This window comes from Ursus arctos, unplaced genomic scaffold (genome assembly GCF_023065955.2).
Source record: "Ursus arctos isolate Adak ecotype North America unplaced genomic scaffold, UrsArc2.0 scaffold_22, whole genome shotgun sequence".
Classification (NCBI taxonomy): Eukaryota; Metazoa; Chordata; class Mammalia; order Carnivora; family Ursidae; genus Ursus; species Ursus arctos.
This window is the reverse complement of record NW_026622897.1, coordinates 53335858-53360566: the sequence shown is the minus strand read 5'-3', so window position 1 is coordinate 53360566 and position 24709 is coordinate 53335858. Positions and strand designations below refer to the sequence as shown.

Here is a 24709-nt window from a genome sequence, read left to right as displayed (position 1 = left end):
AGCCACTTTGCGGGAGGTGGGAAGGGGGGAATGATGTGGGAATTGGTTTTCGAGTATCTATTAGGAACAAGGGGCTGATCTAAAAGTAATTTTTACCTATTTCTGGTGTCCTCAGGGTAGGATTATGCTAATTTCTGTGCTGCGAAGCGCGACCCTTCTATCCTGGGAGGGGACCACAAAGACAGCTTCTGCTAACAATATCCATCCGTTCTCTCTGTGGACTTTTTTCTCTTAGTAGGAAGTGAGGCCAGAGTTCATTTTATTTTCAATGCCTAGAACTAAAATATATCTTGAATGGGTTTCAAGAGGGCAAACTGAAAAGTTTCTAAGGTCCTTGTCAAGGAATCTCTTGATCCTTTAGACTTTGCAGGCTGTGGGGAGGAAAGGAGGGAGGAAATGGATGGATGTTGGATAATGGAGGGAGGAGGGAGGATGGAAGGAAAAAGAGAAGGAGGGAGGGAGGGAGGGAGGGAGGGAGGAAGGAAGGAAGAAGGGAGGGAGGGAGGGAGGAAGGAAGAGGGAAGAGGGATACATAAATAGGAGGAAGGGAAGAAGAAATGGAGGAGGGATGGTAGAAAGGAATCACTCATTCAGCAGACAAATTTTGTGGAGAGCTATGTGCCATGCTCTCCGTTTTAATATAAAATGAAAAGACATCGTCTTACGCCATTTTGTTGCTGTTTCTGGTTAAAGCTGGCATTGCTCACCCTGATCTAGGGTTTCTCTCCTCCTTCCCAGCAACCCCATTAAGGTAGATCTCCCTTTCTTGCGGCCCCTGTGGACCTACACCTATTTATTTTATTCTTTTATTTTGAGGCTTTTAATTGCTAATCACTAACAAATGAAACCCCCCAAAGCTTCCAAGTTTAAGAATGTTATAAAATAAGAACTATTATCCCTGATGTAGCTTTTATATCTGAATCTTTTTTGGTATGTGTTCTTTTCGAGCAGTCTGATTTTCCTGTTATTTCTGAGAGTAAACCTCTGATTTTCGTGTTATTTCTGAGAGTAACATTCACGAACCCTCTCCCATCCCCTAAATGCCTCCCCTTCTCTAGGTAATGGTAACTCCTTCTTCCAGGAAGGCTCTGTCCTAGAGTATTGATTCATTCATTTGACATTTGTTTAATGGTCACTGTATTGTAGCCACTTAGGTTTGATTGATGTAATCAGAACCCAATAAGTCAGATGTAAGCCAGGGTGCTTTCCATTTATGGTAAAGATGAAACTCTTCCGTTGTGCCTATGAGCTGGAACCGTAGATGCCCTCTAAAGTGAAAAAATTCAAGATTGCTTGACTTTGAATTTTTCAGCTGCTGATTGTATATATGGAGTTGCCCCCATTTGTAGCAGGAGTATTTTAATGATGATAAGGGAGATCTACTGAAAAGAGAAAAAGATCATATCATTCATTCCAATTAAGTCACAACAAATACTCCCTAAAACAAATAAATGTTGCTTTTAGGCAGTCTGTGATTAGTTAATTAGTATCTCATAATTTGAAATGACTTGGAAAAAAGAGAAATTTTTATTCAAATCCAAATAAGATGCCAGGGCCACATTGCCCCAGTTAGTTATCACCAATTCCAGTCTCTGCTGTTGCGACTCATTCTTGTAAAGGAGGTAGTGGGTTAATACGACATTGCTTAGAAATGCCTAGCAAGGAACCTAGAAAATTCTTTCTAAAGGCTAAAATGTAAAGCCTTTACAGAGGGGTTTGCTTCTTTTAAATTTAAATTTTAATTTTTTAAAAAAGATTTATTTATTTATTAGAGAGAGAGGGAGGGAGAGCATGAGCGGGAGGGACAGACGGAGAGGGAGAGACTCTCAGGCAGACTCTTGGGCCCAACTGACTGTGCCACCCAGGTGTCCGGGGCTTTGCTTTTGATTATGTATGGCTCTAGAATCTCTGTAATATATCTTCTTTTCCTGCTCCTTGGCCCACCCTTGCCCTTACTCCATATCATGGAGCCACAGTGGGACTAATTTATAGGAAAAGAGTCGCATTACATTTTATTATTAAGGAGTGTTTGCAGTTGATTTTATATATTTCAGCATTCATTTTTTCCAAATATCCAAGGTTGTGGGCTGAGTTTAGCTATTAGTACAGTTATTACAACAGTTCATTGGATTTGGTTAGTCGGCTCATCTTTTTAGGACATAGTTTGCTGATGTCATGGAAACGTTAGGTTGGAAAATCGATTATGGTAATACTGTAAATCACCTCTCTTACGTAGTCAACATGCTTTTTTCCTTAGATAAGAAAATATTTAAATTTCAGTTCCAAAGGATACTTAGAAAAACAATATGGATTTGCTAGTGCTGAAATTGTTGCCAGGTGAACTGGGGAGACCCCGGGCCCTGAGGCCTCGACCCAGCCCATCCCACAGATGCGGCTGAAGGCTCTTGGTCTCCTTGCGAGAAAGAATTCAAGGATAAACCAGACACACCAGTTGAGCAGTACAAGTAGGAAAGTTTATGAAAGTGAGAGTCCACTGCTGAGATGTGAGGACGGGCAAGCCCAGGGAGAGCTGCGCACCCTGGGGTTGGGCGTCTGTCTTTTATTGACAGTTGTTCCCTAGGGGGTGGAATACTTACCTCTTGGTTCTTGGGAGCAGGGTTTCACACCTTTTCTCCCTTACTTGCTCAGTTTCTCTGGCCTTCTTTGTCTTGGGTCTGTCCAGTTTGATCTGGCGTCTGTGGCTGTGTTTTTGGAGCGCTGCCAAGACGGGTCTCTAACTTTCCCTGATGGCGGTAGTGAGCCATGACACACCTCCCCCACTTGGCTAGCCGCCAGGCGTCCTGTTAAAGCCTAACTAACTGCCTACTCTAACACAATGGAATGTAGCTTATGGATATATCAAAAAAATAATTAGCATGGTGATGGTTGCACAACGATGTGGCTATAAACTTAACATGGTTAAAGTGATAGCTTTTATGTTACATATATTTTAGCACATTAAAACAAGTAATAGCTTTTGGATATTTCAAATGCATTTTTTCCCATGTGTTAAACAGCAACAAAAGAATAGGTTTTCTCCGTAATTCTCCGTAAATTCTTTTCCTAAAGAGAGGTCATATGTAAAAGCTTTGAAAGTTTTTACAACTGTATTTAAATCAAGTCAATCTGCATTTGTTCTACTTATCTACTTCATAAACGTTTCTTTCTTAAGCCCAAAGGCATGGAGGTAAGAGTAGGCCTGAGAGGATGGTTATTTTGGAAGGAATCCATTAATCGATTCTGGCTCTGAGTCTTGCCAACAGCTCAGTCTCTTTTCATGTGAAAAATTCAAAGCAAAGAGGGCTTTAAGGCACTATTCATAAAATTGTACAGTCCTATTGAAAATGAAACGTCTCTTGGGGAGGCAGATAGTTAATCCAAGATCATTTCTAAGTTAATCACAAAATATATGTTAATTGAAAAAAATTAAGTTGAACCGTAAGATATATAATTGTAAAGTTAAACTTTTAAATACTGAGAAACTGGTTTGTTTTTTTTACATTTATTTCCCCTCACTCCTCATTCCCTTCCTCCTCACTAGGATGAAACAAAAAACCTGGTTGCAGATTCTTCCAAAATCTCAGGCTGGAAAAACTTTCTCTGTTGCGGTGGTGTCTTTGCAAAAGGCTCTCTGTCCAGCTGCATCTTCCTCTTTGCTTTTGCTATCGGGAGGTTTAGAATCAGGACAGGGTTTTCAATTCAGTCATCATGACTTTCCAACATGGCCTATAATTAAAAAAAAAAACACCAAAACGTTTGGTATACTTTTTTCATATTTATTATTTAATGTGATCTTTATCCTCCGTTAAGACTCAGTCTTTATGTATTTTGGCAGTAAGTCACTTTGGATTCTTCTTGGAAATAGGGCATAATCATAAAAAGGAATATAATTAAACCATGTATCCTCTTTCCAGTTTAAAAAATGAAAAACAAAAATAGAAATGCAGTGACGCCAGTATTGCCATTCCATACAAAATTGTATTTTAAGTAAATGGTGCCTAACGGGATTTCTGGCACATGGTAAGTTCAGTGACTATTACTGCCACTCTTTTGTTATATTTTTTTAGAATGTGGACTCTTAGAGCTGAAAAGGATCTTAAATATTATCTAATGCTTTTGTTTTATTGATGAGAAGACTAAAACCTAGAGAGAAAACATGGTTTGCCAAATCGTAGATAGCTAGAATAGTAGGAATCTGAGATAGAACTGAGGATTCTTGGCTCTTTCCATGCTACCCCATTGTCCCCCATCTCCAGGGCTGGGCAGGGATTTTTCCTGGGTGGTTTCTTAAGATTCTTTTGACCTCTAAAATCGAAGCATCTAGAAGTGGCTTAAAGCAGAGTTTTAAAGAGTGGAAAGGATAAGGCCGTGACATGAAAAGAAAGGGGGTGAGGGTAGTTGGAAACTTCTGGAAAAATTTAAGGATTAGACATAGCAGGTTGTGTGTGGGGAGTAGTCCAAGAGTAGCCATGAGGGAGAGGAGACTGAAAGAAAGATGAGGTAGTAAGTTACAAGAAGCCAAAGACTTGGTGACGGCCTGGGGCATGTCCTGTGCTCTCGTGTGTGTGTGTGTGTGTGTGTGTGTGTGTGTGTGTGTGTGTGTGTGTGTTGGGGAGGGATAAAGGAATTGAAAGAAATCAAGCAGATGGCCTGGTTATTAAGAAGACAAATGTTGTTAAAAGTAGTGGAATCTGCTTGAAAAGGGAAGCTAGCTGAAGGAGAAGTGGTGTGGAACTTAAGGAGAGGGGCAGATTTTAGAGCTGTCAGTGATCTCTCTGCTCTACCAGGACAGAAATAGCTGGTAGTTTTCAGAGGGTGGGATAGTGAGTGAGTGGGCTCTGCACCAGGGGAACTAGCTTTTATCTAGTGCCTCCTGTCGTGTTGAGTACCCTACCTTCCTCGTTTCATTTAGTCCTCACATTAGTCCTACAAGTTTTATGATACTGTTCCCATCTTACGGCCAAGGAACATGCAGTGCAGACAGGTTGAGTAGCTCACCTCATTAGGGTGACAGAGTTGGAACTGGAACTCAGGGCTCTCTTTATTTCAAACCTATGCGCTTTCTTATCACACCACTGTCAGGACCCTTGTGACCAAAGGCTCCGTACTTGGAACCTGGTCTTGAAATGATCCACCTTTGCAAGGGAAAGCTGCCTTCCTTCTGTTTAATTTATACCCTGCCTTGTTTTAACAGACGTAAGTAAGAACCCGTCGAGTTATCCTGCCATTTGAGGGGACTGAGGTGATGGAAACGTTCTAAGATCGACCGTGGTAATGGTTAGATAACTGTGAATTAAAAATTATTAAATCGTACGCTTAAAAAAAAAGAACACTAGCGTCCACAAGGCAGATAACCCAGATCATAAATATATAAAGGAAGGATTGTAACAAAATCTCACCCATTTCTGGGTGCATGGCAGCTACACCTGGGCCTAAGGAAGCTGCTGGTTTCATTCAAGTATGTGTACATGTGGTGGTGCTGGTTGGGAGGGCTCGTACATGCAGGCTAGGGGCTAGAAGGAGGCTCCTCGCCAGCCTTTAGCTTCTTTTTTTTTTTTTTGAAGATTTTATTTATTTATTCGACAGAGAGAGAGACAGCCAGCGAGAGAGGGAACACAAGCAGGGGGAGTGGGAGAGGAAGAAGCAGGCTCATAGCGGAGGAGCCTGATGTGGGGCTCGATCCCACAACGCCGGGATCACGCCCTGAGCCGAAGGCAGACGCTCAACCGCTGTGCCACCCAGGCGCCCCCAGCCTTTAGCTTCTTGGTGGAACTCAGCTCTACCAGACCTGAGAGTTCAATTAAAAAACTAATGTGGTTTGGGTATGTGAGAGTGATGATTGAACAGTTGAGAGCATGAGCTATCTAATGTTTTGTATCATGTATTGCCATTTAAAAACCCTTTAAGCAGTGTTTTATAAGCATAAATCTTCTAGCTTTCCAGCTGCATGTTTATACTGGCTGCCCCTCCTTTTCTTTGTTTGTAAGTCAGATTCATTGTGGTTGTGGGTATTTTTAGCCTAACTCTACATCCCAGAAACCATCTGGTCTCTTGGCAATGGAAATTTTAAGCCAGTTGCCTTTCAGACAATGCTGCTTTCTCTTGTTTATGACTTCGTTATGTGTTTGGAAGAGAGCGCTTCCCTAGATGTGCTGGGTCTGTTCTGTGGCAGAGTAGAGTAGAATGTAAGATCAGTATGCTGTGGTAGAAAGAGCACAGGCTTAAAATCATAGAGACATGGGTTTAAACCTTGGCTTCAGTGTGACCTTGGAAGATCACTTCCCTCAGTTCTTTGTCTGTTAAATGAGGATGATGATGCTTATCTCATAGGGTTTCTGTACGTATTTAATGAGATACAGGGGCTCCTGGGTGGCTCAGTCATTGAGCGTCTGCCTTTGGCTCAGGGTGTGATCCCCGCGTTCTGGGATCGAGCCCCACGCCAGGCTCCTCTGCTGGGAGCCTGCTTCTTCCTCTCCCACTCCCCCTGCTTGTGTTCCTGCTCTCGCTGCCTGTCTCTCTCTCTCTGTCAAATAAATAAATAAAATCTTTAAAAATAAATAAATAAATGAGATACAATATATTTAAAGCAGCTTAGTGCCTGACAGATAACTACATTCCTAATAAATGTTGAAGTTTTCTCTTTTTTTCATAAAGAGGAGAGAGGTGTTTCTGTGCATCTTTTTTTTCATTTATAAGAAATTTATTAGCTATATCCACTATGTCTTAGGGTGTGGGCGTACAGAAATGGATGTGCACAAACTAGTGAGAGTAGTTACTTCTTTTATTTTTTAGTGAAGATGTTGTTTGAGTCCTTCCAACCCTGAGAATATTACCAAGTTCACTAGTCTTGACTATTCTCAGCCAGTATTTTGAAGTCTCTTATCTTGACCAAATACTATAATAATAATGTGTTTATGGCTAAGATGTTTTTACCATCATGATTTTTGTGGCTCTTCATGTAACAATAATAATGTAAAAGGGGAAAATAGAGTCATATAGAATAAAGCTTTTGTATGCTATTGAAATTGAATTGATATTAATTTTGAAATAGATTGTTGTAAATTAAGATGTTAATTCTAATCCCCATAGCAATCACTAGGAAATAAATAAAACATATTTAGTAAAGGAACAAGAAGAGACTCAAAATGGCACACAGGAAATGTCTAACACAAAAGAAGGCATTAATGGAGAATTGAGGAACAAAAAAGGTATAGGACATATAGAAAACAAATAGCAAAATGGCAGAAGTTAAGTCCTTCCTTATCAGTAATTACATTAAATGTAAATGACTTAAACTCTCCAAATAAAAGACAGAAGGGATTTTTTAAAAATACGATCCAAATAGGGGTGCCTGGGTGGCTCAGTCAATTAAGTGTCTGACTCTTGGTTTTGGCTCAGGTCATGATCAGGGTTGTGAGACTGAGCCCCGTGCTAGGCTCTGCACTGAGTGTGAAGCCTGTTTAAGATTCTCTTTCTCCCTCTGCCCCTACCACTCACTCTCTCAAAAAAAAAAAAAAAAAAAAAATTCCAGCTATATGCTGAGACTCCCTTTAGATCCAAAGACAAAAATAGGTTGAAAATGAAAGGATAGAGAAAGATATTCTATGCAAACAGTGACAAAAAGAGAACTGCCTGGAGTAGCTATACTAATATCAGACAATGTAGACTTTAGGACAAAAATTATTACAACAGACAAGGTGGGCATTGAATAATGATAAAAATGTCAATCTATTAATAAGATATAACCATTATATGGGCATCTGGCTGACTCGGTCAGTAGAGCATGTGACTCTTGATTTCTGGGTCATGAGTTTGAGCCCCATGTTGGGTGTGGAGATTACTTAAAAAAAGAAGATGGGGCACCTGGGTGGCTCAGTCGTTAAGTGTCTGCCTTTGGCTCAGGGCGTGATCCCAGAGTCCTGGGATTGAGCCCCCTCATGGGGCTCCCTGCTCAGTGGGAGCCTGTTTCTTCCCTCTCCCACTCCCCCTGCTTGTGTTCCCTCTCTCGCTGGCTGTCTCTCTCTCTGTCAAATAAATAAATAAAATCTTTAAAAAAAAATAAAAGAAGAAGATATAACCATTGTAAACACACATACACCTAATAATAGATGCACAAAATATATGAAATAAAAACTGACAGAATTGAAGGGAATAATAGACATTTTAATGATAATAGTTGGAGACTTTAATACCCGTTTCCACAATGGATGTAATACACAGATGATAGGTAAACAAGGATATAGACGACTTGCACAATACTGTCTACCAAATAGACTTACCGTATATAAAGCACTCTACCTCACAACAGCAGAACACACATTTTACTATAGTGCACATAGAACATTCTCCAGAATAGACCGTATGTTACACCATAAAACAAGTCTCAATAAATTTTAAAAGATTGGAATAATACAAAGTATCTTTTTTGACCACAATAGAATGAAGCTGTAAGTCAATAACAGAAGGAAAATTGGAAAATTCACAAATATGTGGACATTAAACTATACATTTTTAAAAAACCAATAGATCAAAAAAGAAATCACAAGAGAAATTAGAAAATACCTTGAGAGGAATGAAAATGAAACCCACCATACTAAAACTGTTGGAATGCAGTAAAAGTAGTGCTTAGAGGCAAATTTATAGCTTTAAAGGCCTACATCTAAAATGAAGAAAACATCTCAAATAAATAACCAGATCTTCATAACCTGTGGATCCTCCCGCCTGACTCACAGGCGCTCCCAGCACTTCACACACTTCATTCACACCTCCACCCTGTGGCCCACTTCCTGTACATATTCCCAGTGGCAGTGAGAATGAGTATTGGTAGATGACTAATGAGCATGTGTAGAAAGCCAGTCAGACTCTGGACAAGGGAGAGACCACAAACTTGAGCTTTAGTGCCACCCTTGGAAAAGCAAAAGGGAGGCTGTCAGCACTTGACCTTGTATGTTGCAGGATCAAGAGAAGTCATACAAGCTTAAGAATTCTGCCACAAGAGGGAGCAAGAAGCAAGGAGCAGGTGTATCCATAGAAGGTCTGAAAGCCTCAGAATCCCTACCAAGGCTGATGGAAGAGACTTCTTTCCCAAAAGCAATTAATGAAGACGGGAAGAAGTGACTGCTACTTCAAATGTGAAGACAGCGATGCGAAATTTCAAGGAACATGAAAAATCAAGGAAATATGACACCATCAAAAGATCATAATAATTTTCCAGTAATGGATCCCAAAGACATGAAGATCTGTGATACATACCCAATAAAGAGTTCAAAATAGCGGTGTTTGGGAGGCTCACTGAGCTACAAGGAAACACAGAAAGACAATTCAACTAAATCAGGGCAACAGATGTATAAAAAAAGAAAGAGAAGTTTAACAAAAAGAAATCTTAAGGAAGAGCCAAACAAAAATTCTGAAGCTGAACAATACAGTGAATGAAAAGAAAAGTGCAGTGGAGAGCATCAACAGCAGAATGGATCAAGCAGAAGAAAGGAAAATTAGAAACAGTGAAGAAAGCCAATATGACCTACGGGATAACATCGAAAGAAACAACTTGCAAATTATTAGAGTTCTAGAAGGAGAAGAGTAGGAGAGGGAGAAGGGAGTAGAAAAGTTATTTAAAGAAGTAAGAACTGCTCAAATGTGGGGGAGAGGTTTGGATATCTATATTTGGGAAGCTCATAGGTCACCAAACAAACTCAAAGAGATTCTCACCAAATTAGAAAGCAAGTACAATTGTCTTTGTTTGGGGATGATGTGATCTTATGTATAGAAAGTACTAAAGACCACCAAAAAACTATTAGAGCTAATCAATGAATTCAGTCATGTTGCTGGATACAAAATTAGCATACAGAAGTCACGTATGTTTCTACACACTAACAATGGAATATCTGAAAAAGAAAAGAGCCCCGGGATGCCTGGTTGGCTCAGTCAGTTCGGCATGACAGTCAGTTGGCAAGATCCAACTCTTGATTTTGGCTCAAGCCATGATCTCAGGGTTGTGAGATCAAGCTCCTCATCAGGCTTCCCACTCAGTGGGGAGTCTGCTTGATACTCTCTCTCTCTCTCCTTCTCCCTCTGCCCCTCCCCCAACTCTCTCTCTCTCTCTAATAAATAAATCTTTTTAAAAAAGAAATAAAGCAGCCTTATTCACCATAGCATCCAAAAAATAAAATACTTGGGAATAAATTTAACCAAGACTTGATGGACGAAATTGAAGACACAGATAAATGGAGAACTATCCTGTGTTTATGGATCAGAGGAATTAATAATAAAAAATCCATAGTACCCCAAAACATCTATATCAATGTAATCCCTATCAATATTCCAATGACCTTGTTCATAGAAATAGTAAAAACAGGGGCACCTGGGTGGCACAGCGGTTAAGCGTCTGCCTTTGGCTCAGGGCGTGATCCCGGCGTTATGGGATCGAGTCCCACATCAGCCTCCTCTGCTATGAGCCTGCTTCTTCCTCTCCCACTCCCCCTGCTTGTGTTCCCTCTCTCGCTGGCTGTCTCTCTCTCTCTGTCAAATAAATAAATAAAATCTTTAAAAAAAAATAAGAAATAGTAAAAACAGCCCTAAAATTTGTATGGAACCATGAAAGACCCCAAATAGCCTTTGTTCTTTAGAAAGAACAAAGTTGAAGTCATCACACTTCCTGACTTCAGACAATATTGCAAAGCTATGTTAATCAAAACAGTATAGTACTGGCATAAAAACAGACGAAAGAAATAGAATTGAGAGCCCTGAAATAAACCTATGCATGTATGGTCAGCTAATATTAGACAAGGGAGCCAAAAATACTCAATGGGGAAAGGATAGTCTCTTCAACAAATGGTATTGGGAAACCTGCATAGTCACATGCAGAAGAATGGAATTGGATGCCTGTTTTACACCACTCACAAAAACTAGCTTGTAATAGATTAGAGACTGAAACATGAGACCTGAAAGTGTAAAACTCCTAGAAGAAAACATAGGGGGAGAGCTCCTTGACATTGGTCTTGGCAATGATTTTTTTAGATACAACACGAAAAGCACAAGGAACAAAAGCAAAAAAGTAAGTAAGTGGGGGCTACTTCAGACAAATCCTCCTCGCTGCAAAAGAAACAATCAACAGAATGAAAAGGCAGCCTGAGAGATGGGAGAAAATATTTTTCAATCATCTGTCAGATAAGGGGTTACTATCCAAAATATTTAAGGAACTCATACAATTCAATAGCAAACACACACACACACACACACACACACACACACACACACACACACACAAAACAAACAACAACAAAAACCCCCAAACAACCCAACTGAAAAATCAGAAGAGGAACTAAACAGACATTTTTCTAAAGAAGACATATACATGGCCAACAGGGGGGCACCTGGGTGGCTCAGTCGGTTGAGTATCTGCCTTCAGCTCAGGTGATGATCCCAGGGTCCTGGGATTGAGCCCTGCCTCGGGCTCCCTGCTCAGAATGGAGCCTGCTTCTCCCTCTCCGTTTGCCACTCCCCCTGCTTGTACTCTCCTCTTCTCTCTCTCTCAAATAAATAAAATCTTTTTTTAAAAAAGGCCAACAGGTACATGGAAAGATGCTCACTATCACTAGTCATCAGGGAAATGCAAATCAAAACTGCAGTGCGATATGACCTCACACCTGTTAGAATGGCTATTATCATCGAGAGAATAAGAGATAAGTGTTGATGAGGGTGTAGAGAAAAGGGAACCCTTGTGCACTGCTGGTGGGAATGCAAACTGGTACAGCCAGTATGGAAAACAGTATGGAGTTTCCTCAAAAAATGAAAATAGAGCTACCATATGATCCAGCAATCCCACTTCTGGGTATATATCCAAAGGAATGAAATTAGGATCTCCCAGAGCTATATGCTCCCATGTTAATTGCAACATTATTCACAATAGCTAAGCTATGGAAACACTCGAAGTGTCCATCTATGGATGAATAGATAAAGAAAATGTGTCTGTACACACACACACTCACACACACATTAGTCAGCTACACACACACACACATAGTGTGGAATATTATTGAGCTATGAGACAGAAGGAAATTCTGCCAATTTCAGCAACATGAATGGACCTCGAGGACCTTATGCGAAGTGAAAGAAGAGAGAAAGAGGCACACTGTATGATATCACTTATATGTGGAATCTTAAAAAATTCAAATCATAAAAAAAGAAGAGAGAAATGTTGCCAGAGGGTGGAGGAAGTGGGGAGGTGTTGGTCAAAGGGTTGTATGTTCTGGGTATCGTATGTGCAGCATGGTAATTATAGTTAACAATACCGTATTATGTACTTGAAAACTGCTTTCAAGTATACTTGGAAGTTAAATCATCTCACCACAAAAAAGCAATGCTAGTTATGTGAGGTGACGGAGGTGTTAACCCTTCTATGGTAATCATCTCACAATAGATAAGTGTATCACAGCAACACATGTACACTTTATGTGTATACAGTGTCACTTAAGTCTCATAAAGCTGGAAAAAAGAAAAAGCATCCAGATTGCAAAGGAAGAACTAAAACTATCTCAGTTCACAGGTGACATGATATTATTCATAGGAAATCCTAAAAATATTAGAATTGTGAAAAAACTACTAAGCTAATAAATTTAGCAAAGTGGCGGGATACGAGATCACCACATAAAAATCAGTTGCATTTCTATACTGTTAGCAATGAGCAGTCTGAAAATGTAATTAGGAAAGCAATTCCATTTACAACAGCATCAAAAAGAATAGAGTAGTCATGAATAACTTTAACCAAGGAGGCGCAAGACTTAAACTGAAAACTGAAACTACGAAATATTGTTGAAATAGTTGAAGAAGACTTAAATGAAGGGAAAGACCTTCTGTGTTCATGGATTAGAAGACTTAACATTGTTAAGATGGCAGTATTCCCCGACTTGTTTTACAGATTCATTGCAACACCTATTAAAATTACAGTCTCCTTTTTTGCAGAAATGAACAAGCTGATACTAAAATTCACATACGGAATTGCAGAGGATCCCAAACAATACAATCTTGAAAAAGATCAAGGGTAGAGGACACGCTTCCTGATTTCAAAATTCATCGCAAAGCTACAGTCATCAAGAGTGTGGTACCGAAATAGGGGTAGATATATCAATCAGTGGAGCAGAATTGGGAGTCCAGAAATAAACCCATATGTCAGTTGATTTTCAGTAAGGGTATCGAGACTATTCTATGGGGGAAAGAATAGTCTTCACATGGGGTGCTGGGACCACAACTGGATAAGCACATGCTAAATAAAGAATGAAGTTGGACTGAACCCCAACCTCACACCAAATACAGTAGAGAAGTCAAATTGGATCAGATATGTAAGGGCTAAAACTATAAAACTCTTAGAAGGAAATGCTTAGAGAGTTTAGCTGTATAATTACTGCTTTCTTTTTTTTTTTTTTAAAGATTTTATTTATTTATTCGACAGAGATAGAGACAGCCAGCGAGAGAGGGAACACAAGCAGGGGGAGTGGGAGAGGAAGAAGCAGGCTCATAGCAGAGGAGCCTGATGTGGGGCTCGATCCCATAATGCCGGGATCACGCCCTGAGCCGAAGGCAGACGCTTAACCGCTGTGCCACCCAGGCGCCCCATAATTACTGCTTTCTTATAGCACTTCTGTGACGTGGTATGGTGGACTCCAGTGACTGGCTGCTTCCGTGGGTCAGGATTATCTTTCATCGGTCTGTCTTTCATGCTTTGCACAGAGTTGGTGCTCAGTAAAGTCGGCTGCCCAAGCTAATGGAAGAGACAGTGACCATGTCAGCCATTATGAGGTTTACCAAAAAGATTTTAACTTGTCAGAAACTACTTTGGGTAGCCTTGTTGTGTGCTCGAGCCTGCAAGTGTGGGTTTCCTCTCTGGGCCTTTTCTTTCACCGAAACGGAGTTTAGGGGGCATGTGAAAAGGTTCTCCCCAGCAACAGGTGGTTGTCATTTGTACATCTGATACTTTGGGCATGTAGCCAGCGTCTTTAAATTTGATTCTGCTACTGCTGACAATATGGATTCGTAGCCTGTTTTTAAAAAATTATATGAAGCTCATTCTTAACTCTGGACTATTTGCACTTTAAAGTATAGGTCCAGCTTCAGTTTGAACACCTCTAATGACATGGAGCTCAGTATCTCCCAAGGCGGCTCTCCGTGAACTGCTCTAATGAAAGTTACAAAGTTCTTTCTTAAGTTGATCAGAAAATCTTTTTCTCTAAGTGTCTACTCTTTCTGCGTTGGAATGATGCCAAACAAGTTATATATTTGAAATGGTAATGCTTTCTCTTGCAGCCCTATGTTGATTCCTCCTGACCCAAAGTATATGTCGTACACTCCAGCACTTTAATCTGTCATCCAGTTTACTTCTGGGTGGTTTACACCACTGACAGTTTGTGTTGAGTTCTGGGAATGCAAATGAATTTCAATACTGTTCTAGGTAAAATACAGACCACGCTGATTTTTAAGCAGCTGCCTTTATAGGGTGACGTTGAGGTTTCCTACCTGTTCCAAAATACATTTCCCACTAGATAGTACAGCGCTCACATTACTTGCTTAGGTTCAGTGTTGAATTTTCCTCGTGAAGTTCAGACATATGATGCAGGTTGGCCACCGTATTCTCCTGTTGATACCGTGGCAGAGATTAGTTCAGCGGACGGGAACCATACAGCAAGGTGAGGCCATGAGACATAGGATTCGTGGGTTTTGAATGGGAGGAATAGCACAGAAATGCTGGAATAGAAACCACTGGGGGTAGGTAGGACAGGCCTTTGCTAGAGATGTGGGGACAGGAAGGCACCCTGGGAATGCACCTTATTTCCTCCTTTGTAAGTTTTCCGAGCTAATCCTGGCAGAGTGAAACTTTTAAAAAAGTAAATCTTTTGCTACGAAAGAGTAGCTATGATGATGTATTTCATTCTAAAGCTAAATAGAATCATTCAAGGAAATAATTCTGCTTGGGATCCTCTGTATCCACCTTGACTTCTGGCAAATTCTTATTTATCCTTCAAGATACATGTGCCAGGGGCCCCTGGGTGGCGCAGTCGTTAAGTGGCTGAGGGCGTGATCCCGGCGTTCTGGGATCGAGCCCCGCATCAGGGTCCTCTGCTGGGAGCCTGCTTCTTCCTCTCCCACTCCCCCTGCCTGTGTTCCCTCTCTCGCTGGCTGTCTCTATCTCTGTCGAATAAATAAATAAAATCTTTAAAAAAAAAAAACAAAAAACAAAAAACAAAAAAAAAACCCAAAATACATGTGCCAAAGGGAGGCTTTTGCAACCCTGCTCTCACTCCATCCCCAGTAATTCATAACTCTCTCTTTTATGCCGTTCTGTCTCCTACACATGCTTTTGTTGTTGTTGTACCATTTCACTGTGTTATATTGAATCATTTATTTGTCTGGCCCACTGGACTCTGATTCCTTGAAGACCCTAGATGGTGTCTCATTTTTCTCAGTATTCCCAGTGACCAGATGGTGCTTCCCAGTGACTGGCATACTGTTAAGTGTATGATAAATGCTTGTTGAATGGACTTGCAGCGCAGGGAAAGTAACAGCTGTACACATTGGTAAAAGCATTATTCTCACCGGATGGGTATTAGGCACAAATAGGAGAGTAGGAAACAAAGGTATAAGGGTGTAAAGGTGTAAATCACCAGGATTTAGGCCTTTGGAAGCTCAAATGTAATGAGTTAAGGAAGAGAGTGCATTGAATTTGACTCCCTATGTAAAAATTGAGTGCACTGCTATGGATTTTGTAAGTACTTAAATAGTTGTTTCATGGCTGACTTAGATTGCTTGAGGGGATATTTGGGCCCAATAAAAGGAAAGAATTTGTTGTTTGTAAAGGTGATTTTATTTTATTTTATTTTTTTAAAAGATTTTATTTATTTATTCGACAGAGATAGAGACAGCAGCGAGAGAGGGAACACAAGCAGGGGGAGTGGGAGAGGAAGAAGCAGGCTCATAGCGGAGGAGCCTGATGTGGGGCTCGATCCCGTAATGCCGGGATCACGCCCTGAGCCGAAGGCAGAGGCTTAACCGCTGTGCCACCCAGGCGCCCCTGTAAAGGTGATTTTAACACCGGATTCGCCCTATTAAAGAAGGTGAATTAGCCCTACATCTCTCTAAGCAAGAGCAAAACAGCCATTGGCCTTTTATCATTTAAGCAGGGTCTCGTTTGGAAACAAAGGCTTAAACCAAAAGTCCTCTCCGGAGGGCTCTTTCTCTTTTGACAGGATTTGTTCTTAGAACGCGTTTTGTTAATAAAGGAATTCATTTCCTATTGTAGCTGCCCAAGGGAATTGTCTTTCTTGGCAAGTGGCTTCGGAAGCACAGAAGAGATTGTCATTCTTTTTCCTTAGTTAGCAGGTGGGCTACTTTTGACTGCTTGTCTTGTATTTATTTATTTATTTAGGAACCTAAATTCCAAGGTGGAAAGGAGTCAGAGCTGCAGTGACACTGCTCAAGACAGAGCGAAGAGCAGACTCAGAGCAGCCCCAACCAGCAAAGCCAAGGTACACCTCAGACACCGCTCCTTCCGGAAGCTTCCTGCACACGGCCACGAGAGAAGCTATTCCAGATGAGCAGAGGCCCAGTGGGTCCTAGGCATACTAACTGTGTTGGAGAATTTTGCACATAGATGTGAAGGAAGAGAGTTTGAATTAGTAGCCAGAAGGGTGGAATGAAGGCCAGTAGAACTTTTTTGAAAGTTCTAGATGAGTTTTCTTTTTTCTTTTCTTATCTTCTCCTTTCTTCTTTTCCTTTCTTTTCTTTGTTTCCCCTCCCTCCCTCCCTATAAACTTCAATTAATTAACGTGTAGTGTATTAGTTTCACAGGCAGAGTTCAGTGATTCATCAGTCTTATTCCCTATAGGTTTTTAGTTTTAATTGTTTCAGGTGTGTAAGAATTTCTACAAATGGTGTGCATTCTAGGTTAGGGATCCTCCCCATTGATCCCCTTTTCCTAGCCTTCCCCTGCTATCCTTCTACCATCATGAAGGAATTGGGAAGAGAGACAATATGTCTCTCTCTACGTATACAGAATCTCTTTAACCTCTTTCAGGTCACGGCTATGACCCCAGCCTCCAACCCCATCATCGGCGTCCTCCTGTCCACTCAGAACAACCGCTGTCTCTCAGCCCCGGACCTAACGGTGGAGAAACGGCTCCCCTTCAGCTCCCTGTCATCCTTGGCTTCCCTGCACAAGCCAGAACGCTCCATCAGTCCCGAGAGCAATGACAGCATCTCCGAGGAACTAAACCATTTCAAGCCCATTGTCTGCTCACCCTGTACCCCTCCCAAGAGACTCCCTGACGGCCGGGTGCTGAGTCCGCTCATCATCAAATCGACCCCCCGCAACCTCAACAGAAGCCTGCAGAAGCAGACTTCCTATGAGGCCAGTCCAAGGATCCTCAAAAAGTGGGAACAGATCTTTCAGGAGCGGCAGATCAAAAAGACCCTTTCGAAAGCCACCCTCACCTCCCTGGCTCCAGAAGCAGGGGAAGACGTAGCGGGGTCGGAAGTTGTCCATCCCAGCAAGGAAAAGCCCCCCCTGGCTTTGCAGACAAGACTGGCGGGTGCGCAGGCCCTGCCGGAGTGTGCCGGACCCACCCCCGCTGACCTCGATTATTTCCCGTCCGTTAGCCAAACAAAAGCGGAACAGGGCAGCGGGGGTAAAAGGAGCCCTGAGGTCCCGTCGGAAACCTGCTGCTCTTCCGAACCCCGAGTGGGAGCCAGTGGGACTTCTCTGGAGAGAGAGCAGGAGGAAGGGCTGGGGCCCACCCCAGAGGCCAAGTTAGACAAAACCTGTGTGAGCACCACCATGAAAATCTCGGCGGTTAATTCGGTGCTGCCCCAAAATAGCGTTCTGGGCGGGGTCCTCAAAACAAAGAGGCAGCCCAATCATTTTGATCTGCCCAATGGGGTGCTGGCAGACAACCTGGGCGAGGAGCCCCTGCCTTCCCTGCGCCGGGGCCGGAAGAGGCACTGTAAGACCAAGCACTTGGAACAGAACGGCTCCCTTAAGAAACTGCGCCCAGGCAGTGGGGAGCCGGGCCTGCGGGAGCGGGAGCGGGAGCGGAAGCTGCAGCAGGAGGAGGAGGACCGGCGGCTGGCTCTGCGGCTGCAGCGCGTGTTCGACAGCGAGAGGCGGACTGTGAGTCGGCGGAAAGGGAGCGTGGATCAGTATCTCTTACGCTCCAGCAACGTGGCCGGGGCCAAGTAGCACCCCGTGAACCTGGGACCTGTTTCTAAGAGGTCCGTGGGCCTGATCCTTTATCCTGAAGAGCTGAGTGTTCTCACTTTGGGTTTCTTTTCATGGCAAAACACTGTCTGCTGCGGTTCTGAGAGGTTCCGGGGCCTTCGTGGTCTCTATCCAAGGGTACTGCGTCTCTGCCTCCCGCTGACCGAGGCCAGAAGCGCTCCTCACCCCTAAGGGACCCGCCCCTGAGGGCTTCGGGGCCAAGTCTGGCAGCACCCACTTGGAACGAGATTCAGGAGCACAGGGGCCAGAGTCAGAGATGGTAGACGAGAGAGGGGATACCTTCTTAACTGACAGACCTCCTGACTTCGTTCGACAGGGTGTTATTTTAAATCAGCCTTGCAGATAAAAAGGATTTCCCTCTTTCCCAGAGAAGAGGAGCGGTTTGCTCTTTGGCAGATCCAAAAGGATCATGTTCCCCCTTCTCCTTACCCACGCCACCGGGAAATACGCCTAATGAAATCAGTAGAGTTTACCCTTCTACCAAAGGTAATTTACCTTCCCCGTCTGAAAAGTAACGTTGGATTAATGCTCCCTGGCCGACAGACCCCATTCACGGTCACCGTTCACGTTGGTCTTCCCAGGAGCGCCGTTTTCAATGATGGGGTCCTGTCCTTCACTAAGTGGCGGAGCCCAGACTGACCATCGGGCTTCTGACAACAGATCCCAGAGATTTTCCACACTAACGGGTTGAACAGGTGGCCGTAATGGACAGCAACCCAAGGGCCTGCCAGGGGAGCCTGGGGAAGGCTGGGTGAGCATTTGAATACTGGTTGTGCAAAATCCATAGGCAGATAATTGAGATCGATGGGAATTAGAAACAAATAGCATGCAGTTATCCACCCTGCCCCGCTCCCCCCCGCCCCCTGCTCGCACCCACTTTACAGCCTTCTGTGTCCTGGGGGGTGGAGGGGCTTCCACCCTGTGAGACAAATTACAGTTGAACTTCGTTATTACTCTATGTCCCAGGGTTATCTGCAATGTTGATCTAAAATCCCCAAGATTTGCCCAGAAGTCAGGCAAGAGCAATGCTGAAACTCCATACTATGGAAACAAGGTATCTGGCTGGATGCAGCTGGTAATTCAGTCCCATGGACCTTTGGGGTTTATTTTCCTTAGGAGCTGACACCATGTGTCTTTTGCATCCCTGGGGTGCTTGGTGCTTCTGCCCGTCTGGGCTCATTGAGAATAGGGATTAAGAGATGATTTGAGGGGATCTCAGATGGGCTGGCATTCCCTGTGCATGTACGAGCTGTTACTATCAAGTCATGTGACTGGCATTTTAACAAAGGTCTTAGAGCTTCTGTACCCCAGTGTATGTTGTCCCCCTTGAGTGGCTCCAGCAGGATACTGCATAGATTTTCCAATGATGTTGCCATTGGCAAAAACATTTCTGGAACCGTCCTGTCTAGAAACATCTAGAAATACAGACTCCTAAAATGTTAGACCTGGAAGGGACCTTCATGGTCATCTTTTCCAAGCTCCTCCTCTTGTTAAGGCAGAAACGAAGGTCCAAAACGGTGACCCGCCCGATCGCTAGGGATTTAGTGTATCACCTTGATTCCTCTCAGGAGATTTTTGCCCCCCTCTTCTCGGGGCAGATCTTTAATCCTTTGTGGTTACAGGAGGGAGAATTCGAAGTCTGAAACTAGTCAGAAGCTGTTTGAAGCCTCTAGAAGAGAAGGTCGGTCAAGAGGGTTCGGAGTGACAAACGAGGTGTAGCCGTCAAGCAGTCGGAGCCATTTCCTCCTGCTGCTCACGAGCGGTTCGCAGAGAGAAGTTCCAGAGATGTCATGGGCATTTGGGTCACCGTTGAGCTATGTGGACCCTCCTCAGTGACTACGTCGGTGGCAGTGGCCCTCACTTGAATGTATGCTGTTCTGTGCTGTGCGTGTCAGTGTGCGTGCACGCGTGCACGTGTATGTTTAAAAAACATGCATCCGTCTCATTCCTCTGTATTCACACCACTTCGTTCCAGGCCCTGCCAGCAACACAGGCCTGCACAGGCTGCCGGCCGGTCGGCGCCCAGGGTGGCCGAGCCGGCGCTGGTCTGCGGAGGAAGGGGAGGGTGACTCAGAAGGGCCCTTAGAGAAGGCCTCGGTTCCTGCCGTTTCCTAGAGCCGCTCCTGGCTCGGAGTGAGCATCCCCGGGGGGCTCACCCGCTCGGTAGTAGCAAAGACGTTTCTTTTTCCACTTGCCACCTTTTTTTCTATGTCTCCAGTCATTTGAAAAACACGTTTCGGTTGGAACTGATTTTTGGTTTTGGAGAAAAGAAATATTTTTAATAGAAAAAGATATATATTTTAAATATTTCCCCAAAGTCATACTTTTGTTTTAAGAAATTGCATAGCAGTAGCAAGGAATCTTAGGTTCAGGTGCAGAGTGCAGAGTCCCTCCTGGGAAGCGAGTGTTCAAACGGCGGATCCGGCTTCCTGACTTGCCCCTCGCGCCTCCGGCTGTGTCTAGACGGGCCCACCGACTTCCGGCTGAGCGGTAGTCCTTGCTGTGCAGGCAAAGCAGTGTAGGTTAGGGAGTGCAGGGCCGAACCTCTCATCCGCTCGGCTTTGGAGGAGGAAAAACCACTAAGGTATTGTCTGTATTTGAAGATGCTTCCCGTACTCAACTAAAACCTGAACACTTTCTCCTTCTGAAAAATGTCTGTGTCCTGTTGCTTGCTTGCTTGTGAAGTTCGTCACAAATGGCATTGTTGACATGAATTATTTGGAGAAAGAGAAAGACAAGAACGGGAAACAGAGTGATGGGGAGGGTTGGTGAGGGAGAACGAGAGAGGCGCTATTTCACAAAACAGACATTTCTCACGAATCCTTAGAATCAGATTCACCATACACATTTCCCATGTCCTACGAGCTCTGCTCCTTGTGTATATGCATTCTGTGTGGGGTTTTTTATTTTTATTTTATTTCTTTTATTAAAGGGGAAGTTAGAAGAGGTTGGAGGATGAAGGTCCTTCTGATGGGAAATCCAAGAATGCGGTGCCCTGAGACGGGGCTCTCAGCCCTTTTGGTAGAGTGGGGGAGACCTTTGGCAACATAGTCGTGACCTATTGATTGTATCTATTGGAAGGAGTCACCTGGGCCTTTTGGGCTGGTGTCAGATCAGGGGATTTAAGCACCCAGCCCTTGGACCCTTTCGTATACTTGCCTCTTTTTAAAAGGTTAATTAGTCTTGGCTGAAGCTTCCCAGGAAAACCTTTATTATTTTTTTTAATTTAAGTTTTAGATTTGTGCCTGCAGGAAGGACTGGTGATGAATGCCTTCTGGTTTTCTTGGTTTTTTGGGGTTTTTGTTTCTGCTCATTTTCCCTAAAAGAAAAATGCCCTTAAGAGATTAAAGCTGCTTAATTAATTGCTGTCTGATTACCAAGTGACAAACTGACTAAGGTGGGAAGCTGCCGCCGTGCTTGACTGGTGAAGCTGATGACCGAAGGCTGTGCTGTTCGCCCTGTCTGTGCCATTTGACAGACATTCCTGACCTTCGAACTTGTACTGGGTCGTGGAGATACAGGATGGAAAGGACGGTCCCTGCTCTTGAGCTCGGTCTCTAATGGAACGTATTTGAATGTCTGTGTGGCTGGAGTTTGTTCACGGTCCTGTGAAAGACCGCTGCTTCCTGTGACCGTCTTGGATGGCCCCATTTAAGACACTGTCCAGCATCCGGCAGGCCGCCTTGAACATTTTAGACCCCCCCCCCCATCAGTATTTTTGAATTTGATTGCAACACTGCTCTTTGTTTCCTGTGATTTTACCAGAGGAGAATGTTCTCCTCCAGTAACAGGATAGTAATCTCTTCAGAAGCCGCTTTTACTGAAACGCCAGCAGGTGAGGCAGGGTGTGGGTCACTGACACGGGCAGAGGAGGCCCACATCCCAGCTCCCTGACCTCCTCGCCTCTTTCCCAACCAGACCTCTCACCACAGCTGGCGGCAACTTTGGATTCCTTTTCGTTTTTCCTGCCTGGCATTTCATTGAGATGGAAAACCAGCGGGAGAGGAAGGAAAGAAAACTTGAAGGCTGGATTATAATCATAAAATGCAGTCCTGGAAAGGGCGTGGAAATCATTCGGATCAAACTCGCCCACCTGCTGCCCCTTTTTTCTAAGAAATAGGGAACGTGAGGTCCAGTGTCTTATGCCATATTTTATACTGTGGTTTTCTAGGATCTAAGTAGTCCGTTTAAATTACGCGCACACACACACACACGCACACACACACGCAGTTCACTAATGAGGAGGACACCCAAATGATACAGGAGGCTTTTTGTTTTCATAGCTTTTTCTTCCAAATTTTTTCAGTTAGAATTAAAATATACCTAAATCCCCTGAACACGCACTGAGATAGGGAAAACCCCACAATGTGACTAATGTGAACATGGGATCTTGGGAAGTGATATATTTTGATTGGAAGAGTCATCATTTTAACCACCAAGCGTTAAAACCCAGCCAGCCCTTCATTTTTCTTTGAAAAATCAAGAACTCCTTAGGGACTTAAATCTTTCTCAGCCAGCCTTTTCCCCATCAACCTATAGAGTGGTCTTTTGGCCTGGTTTTTAGAAGTAAGCATAGTTACTTATAAATTCTTGTGAATCAGTGACAACGCAGGTATTTTTTTGGGGGGGCGGGAGGAGATTCTAGGGAAAGCTGCTGCTGAATAGCTTTCCTCCAAAGATGATACAGAAAATGCATCTTTACACATGATTGTTATCCACTGTAACTTGCTGAAAAAGATTGTTCTGCAGAGAAAAGAGAGATAAGCAGAGGTCACGACCAGCTTAGAGATTGGTTAAATTGAAGAAAAAGTGCCAACACTGAGCATGCACATTGTTCTATGTATCCTCAGTATTTTTTATTCTTCCTAAGAAAAATATTTACACACTTTGCTTTGTGAGTAAATGCTTCCTTAATGTCTTGTTAATAGGGGTGGCAGCCTCCCTCTCTCCCTTTTCTGGGGTCGTCTATCAACTAGTTGGACAAAGCCGAGCTAAGGCCAGGCTTATTCATCTTCTTTCCCTCTCATTTAATAAGCAGTAAAAACAGGCAATGCAATCCTCAAAGATCAGGCTCTTAGAGCTCAAGAGTGGCTTTCGGGCCCAGGGTCTGAAGGGCAGCAGTCGGAGTCTCCCTGGGTGGCCCTGTCCACCCTCCAACTATGGCACCATTGGGAGCAGGGCCCCTCCGTCGGTGGCTCCAGCCCTTCGCCTGCAGCGGAACACTTAAATTCCTAAGGAGAGAATGAGAACTATGCGAGGGGAAAAATTATCTTTTTTTTTTTTTTAAGATTTTATTTATTTATTTGACAGACAGCCAGCGAGAGAGGGAACACAAGCAGGGGGAGTGGGAGAGGAAGAAGCAGGCTCACAGCGGAGGAGCCTGACGTGGGGCTCGATCCCAGAACGCCGGGATCACGCCCTGAGCGGAAGGCAGACGCTTAACGACTGAGCCACCCAGGCGCCCTGGGAAAATTATCTTAAATGCCACCTAATGGTTTTGTTTTTGTTGTTTCTCCCGATGAGCTGTTTACTCTCAATTTGTACACACACAGCTGTCCTTAGGGCCTTTCCTCAACCCACCTAGGAACAGAAAATGGGATGCATTTGGTTTCCAACCTGCTTTCTACTTTAGAATTGGAGACGGGGCTGGATGCTTGTGGACCGCCACTGCTGGCTGCCGCCTCTCCGACTCATCACCAGCAGCATCTTGACAAAGACTCCGAACAGGGCAGGCCCTGTCAGGGATGCTTCTGCCAACGAGGAAATGGCACAGAATCAAACGGGATGATGGGTTATTTAAGCCGTTCCAAAGTGCATTCTTCAGTGTGTGTTTGCCTGCTTGAGGAAGGGCCCAAGTTGAGAGCACAGTAAAGCAAACTCATGGAAGTGAATATTCTGTTTCTAGTCCAAGTCTTAACCTCTAGAGCGCGATCGCAGGCTAAGCTTAGGCTAGGTGTGTTTGATGTTTGAAGCTGTCTTTGCTCTGGGAGGTGCCCCGCTTTCGAGTGTCTTGCTTTGGCATTCAGAGTAATGGGAGAAATTAGGAGGCGAGATGGGGTTTCCATGGTGTGCTGTGCCTGAGGCCTAAGTTAAGAATGGTCTATTCAACCATTCTCACTCCTAATGAAGGCACAAGAGTCCAAGTAAAGAACAGATGTACAGGACGAGACTCTCCTTGCATATTGGGGCTATACTCAGAACATCTGATTTTTAAAATACCGGCTTTGGAAGCACTGCTCAGGAATTCATCAGAATCCCCTTCATGTCCATTTCTCATCAAACACAGAACAAATGTGTCGCTGTCCCAGCTAAACGTGTAAAACCAATTTGAAGGACTGACGCAAGACACGCCATACGTGGTCAACCAGCACTTAAGGGCCCTTTGAAATCTGGCCCAAGACTCTTCCAAAAGACGGTCTTTAAAATGATTTGCAAGAAACAAGGCAG

At 43.6% G+C, this 24709-nt stretch overlaps 1 protein-coding gene across 2 annotated transcripts in view; it reads left to right on the top strand.

Annotated features, from left to right (window-relative positions):
- Positions 1-23157, top strand: part of RNF169 (ring finger protein 169) — an 84892-nt gene extending 61735 nt beyond the window's left edge. For both annotated transcript variants that reach the window (XM_057316667.1, XM_048217188.2), the window contains exons 5-6: positions 16415-16514; positions 17063-23157. In XM_057316667.1, coding sequence (XP_057172650.1) covers positions 16415-16514; positions 17063-18223 — 1261 coding nt within the window. In that variant the 3' untranslated portion in view covers positions 18224-23157. The remainder of the gene's footprint in view (positions 1-16414; positions 16515-17062) is intronic.
- The last annotated feature ends 1552 nt before the right edge of the window (positions 23158-24709 follow it).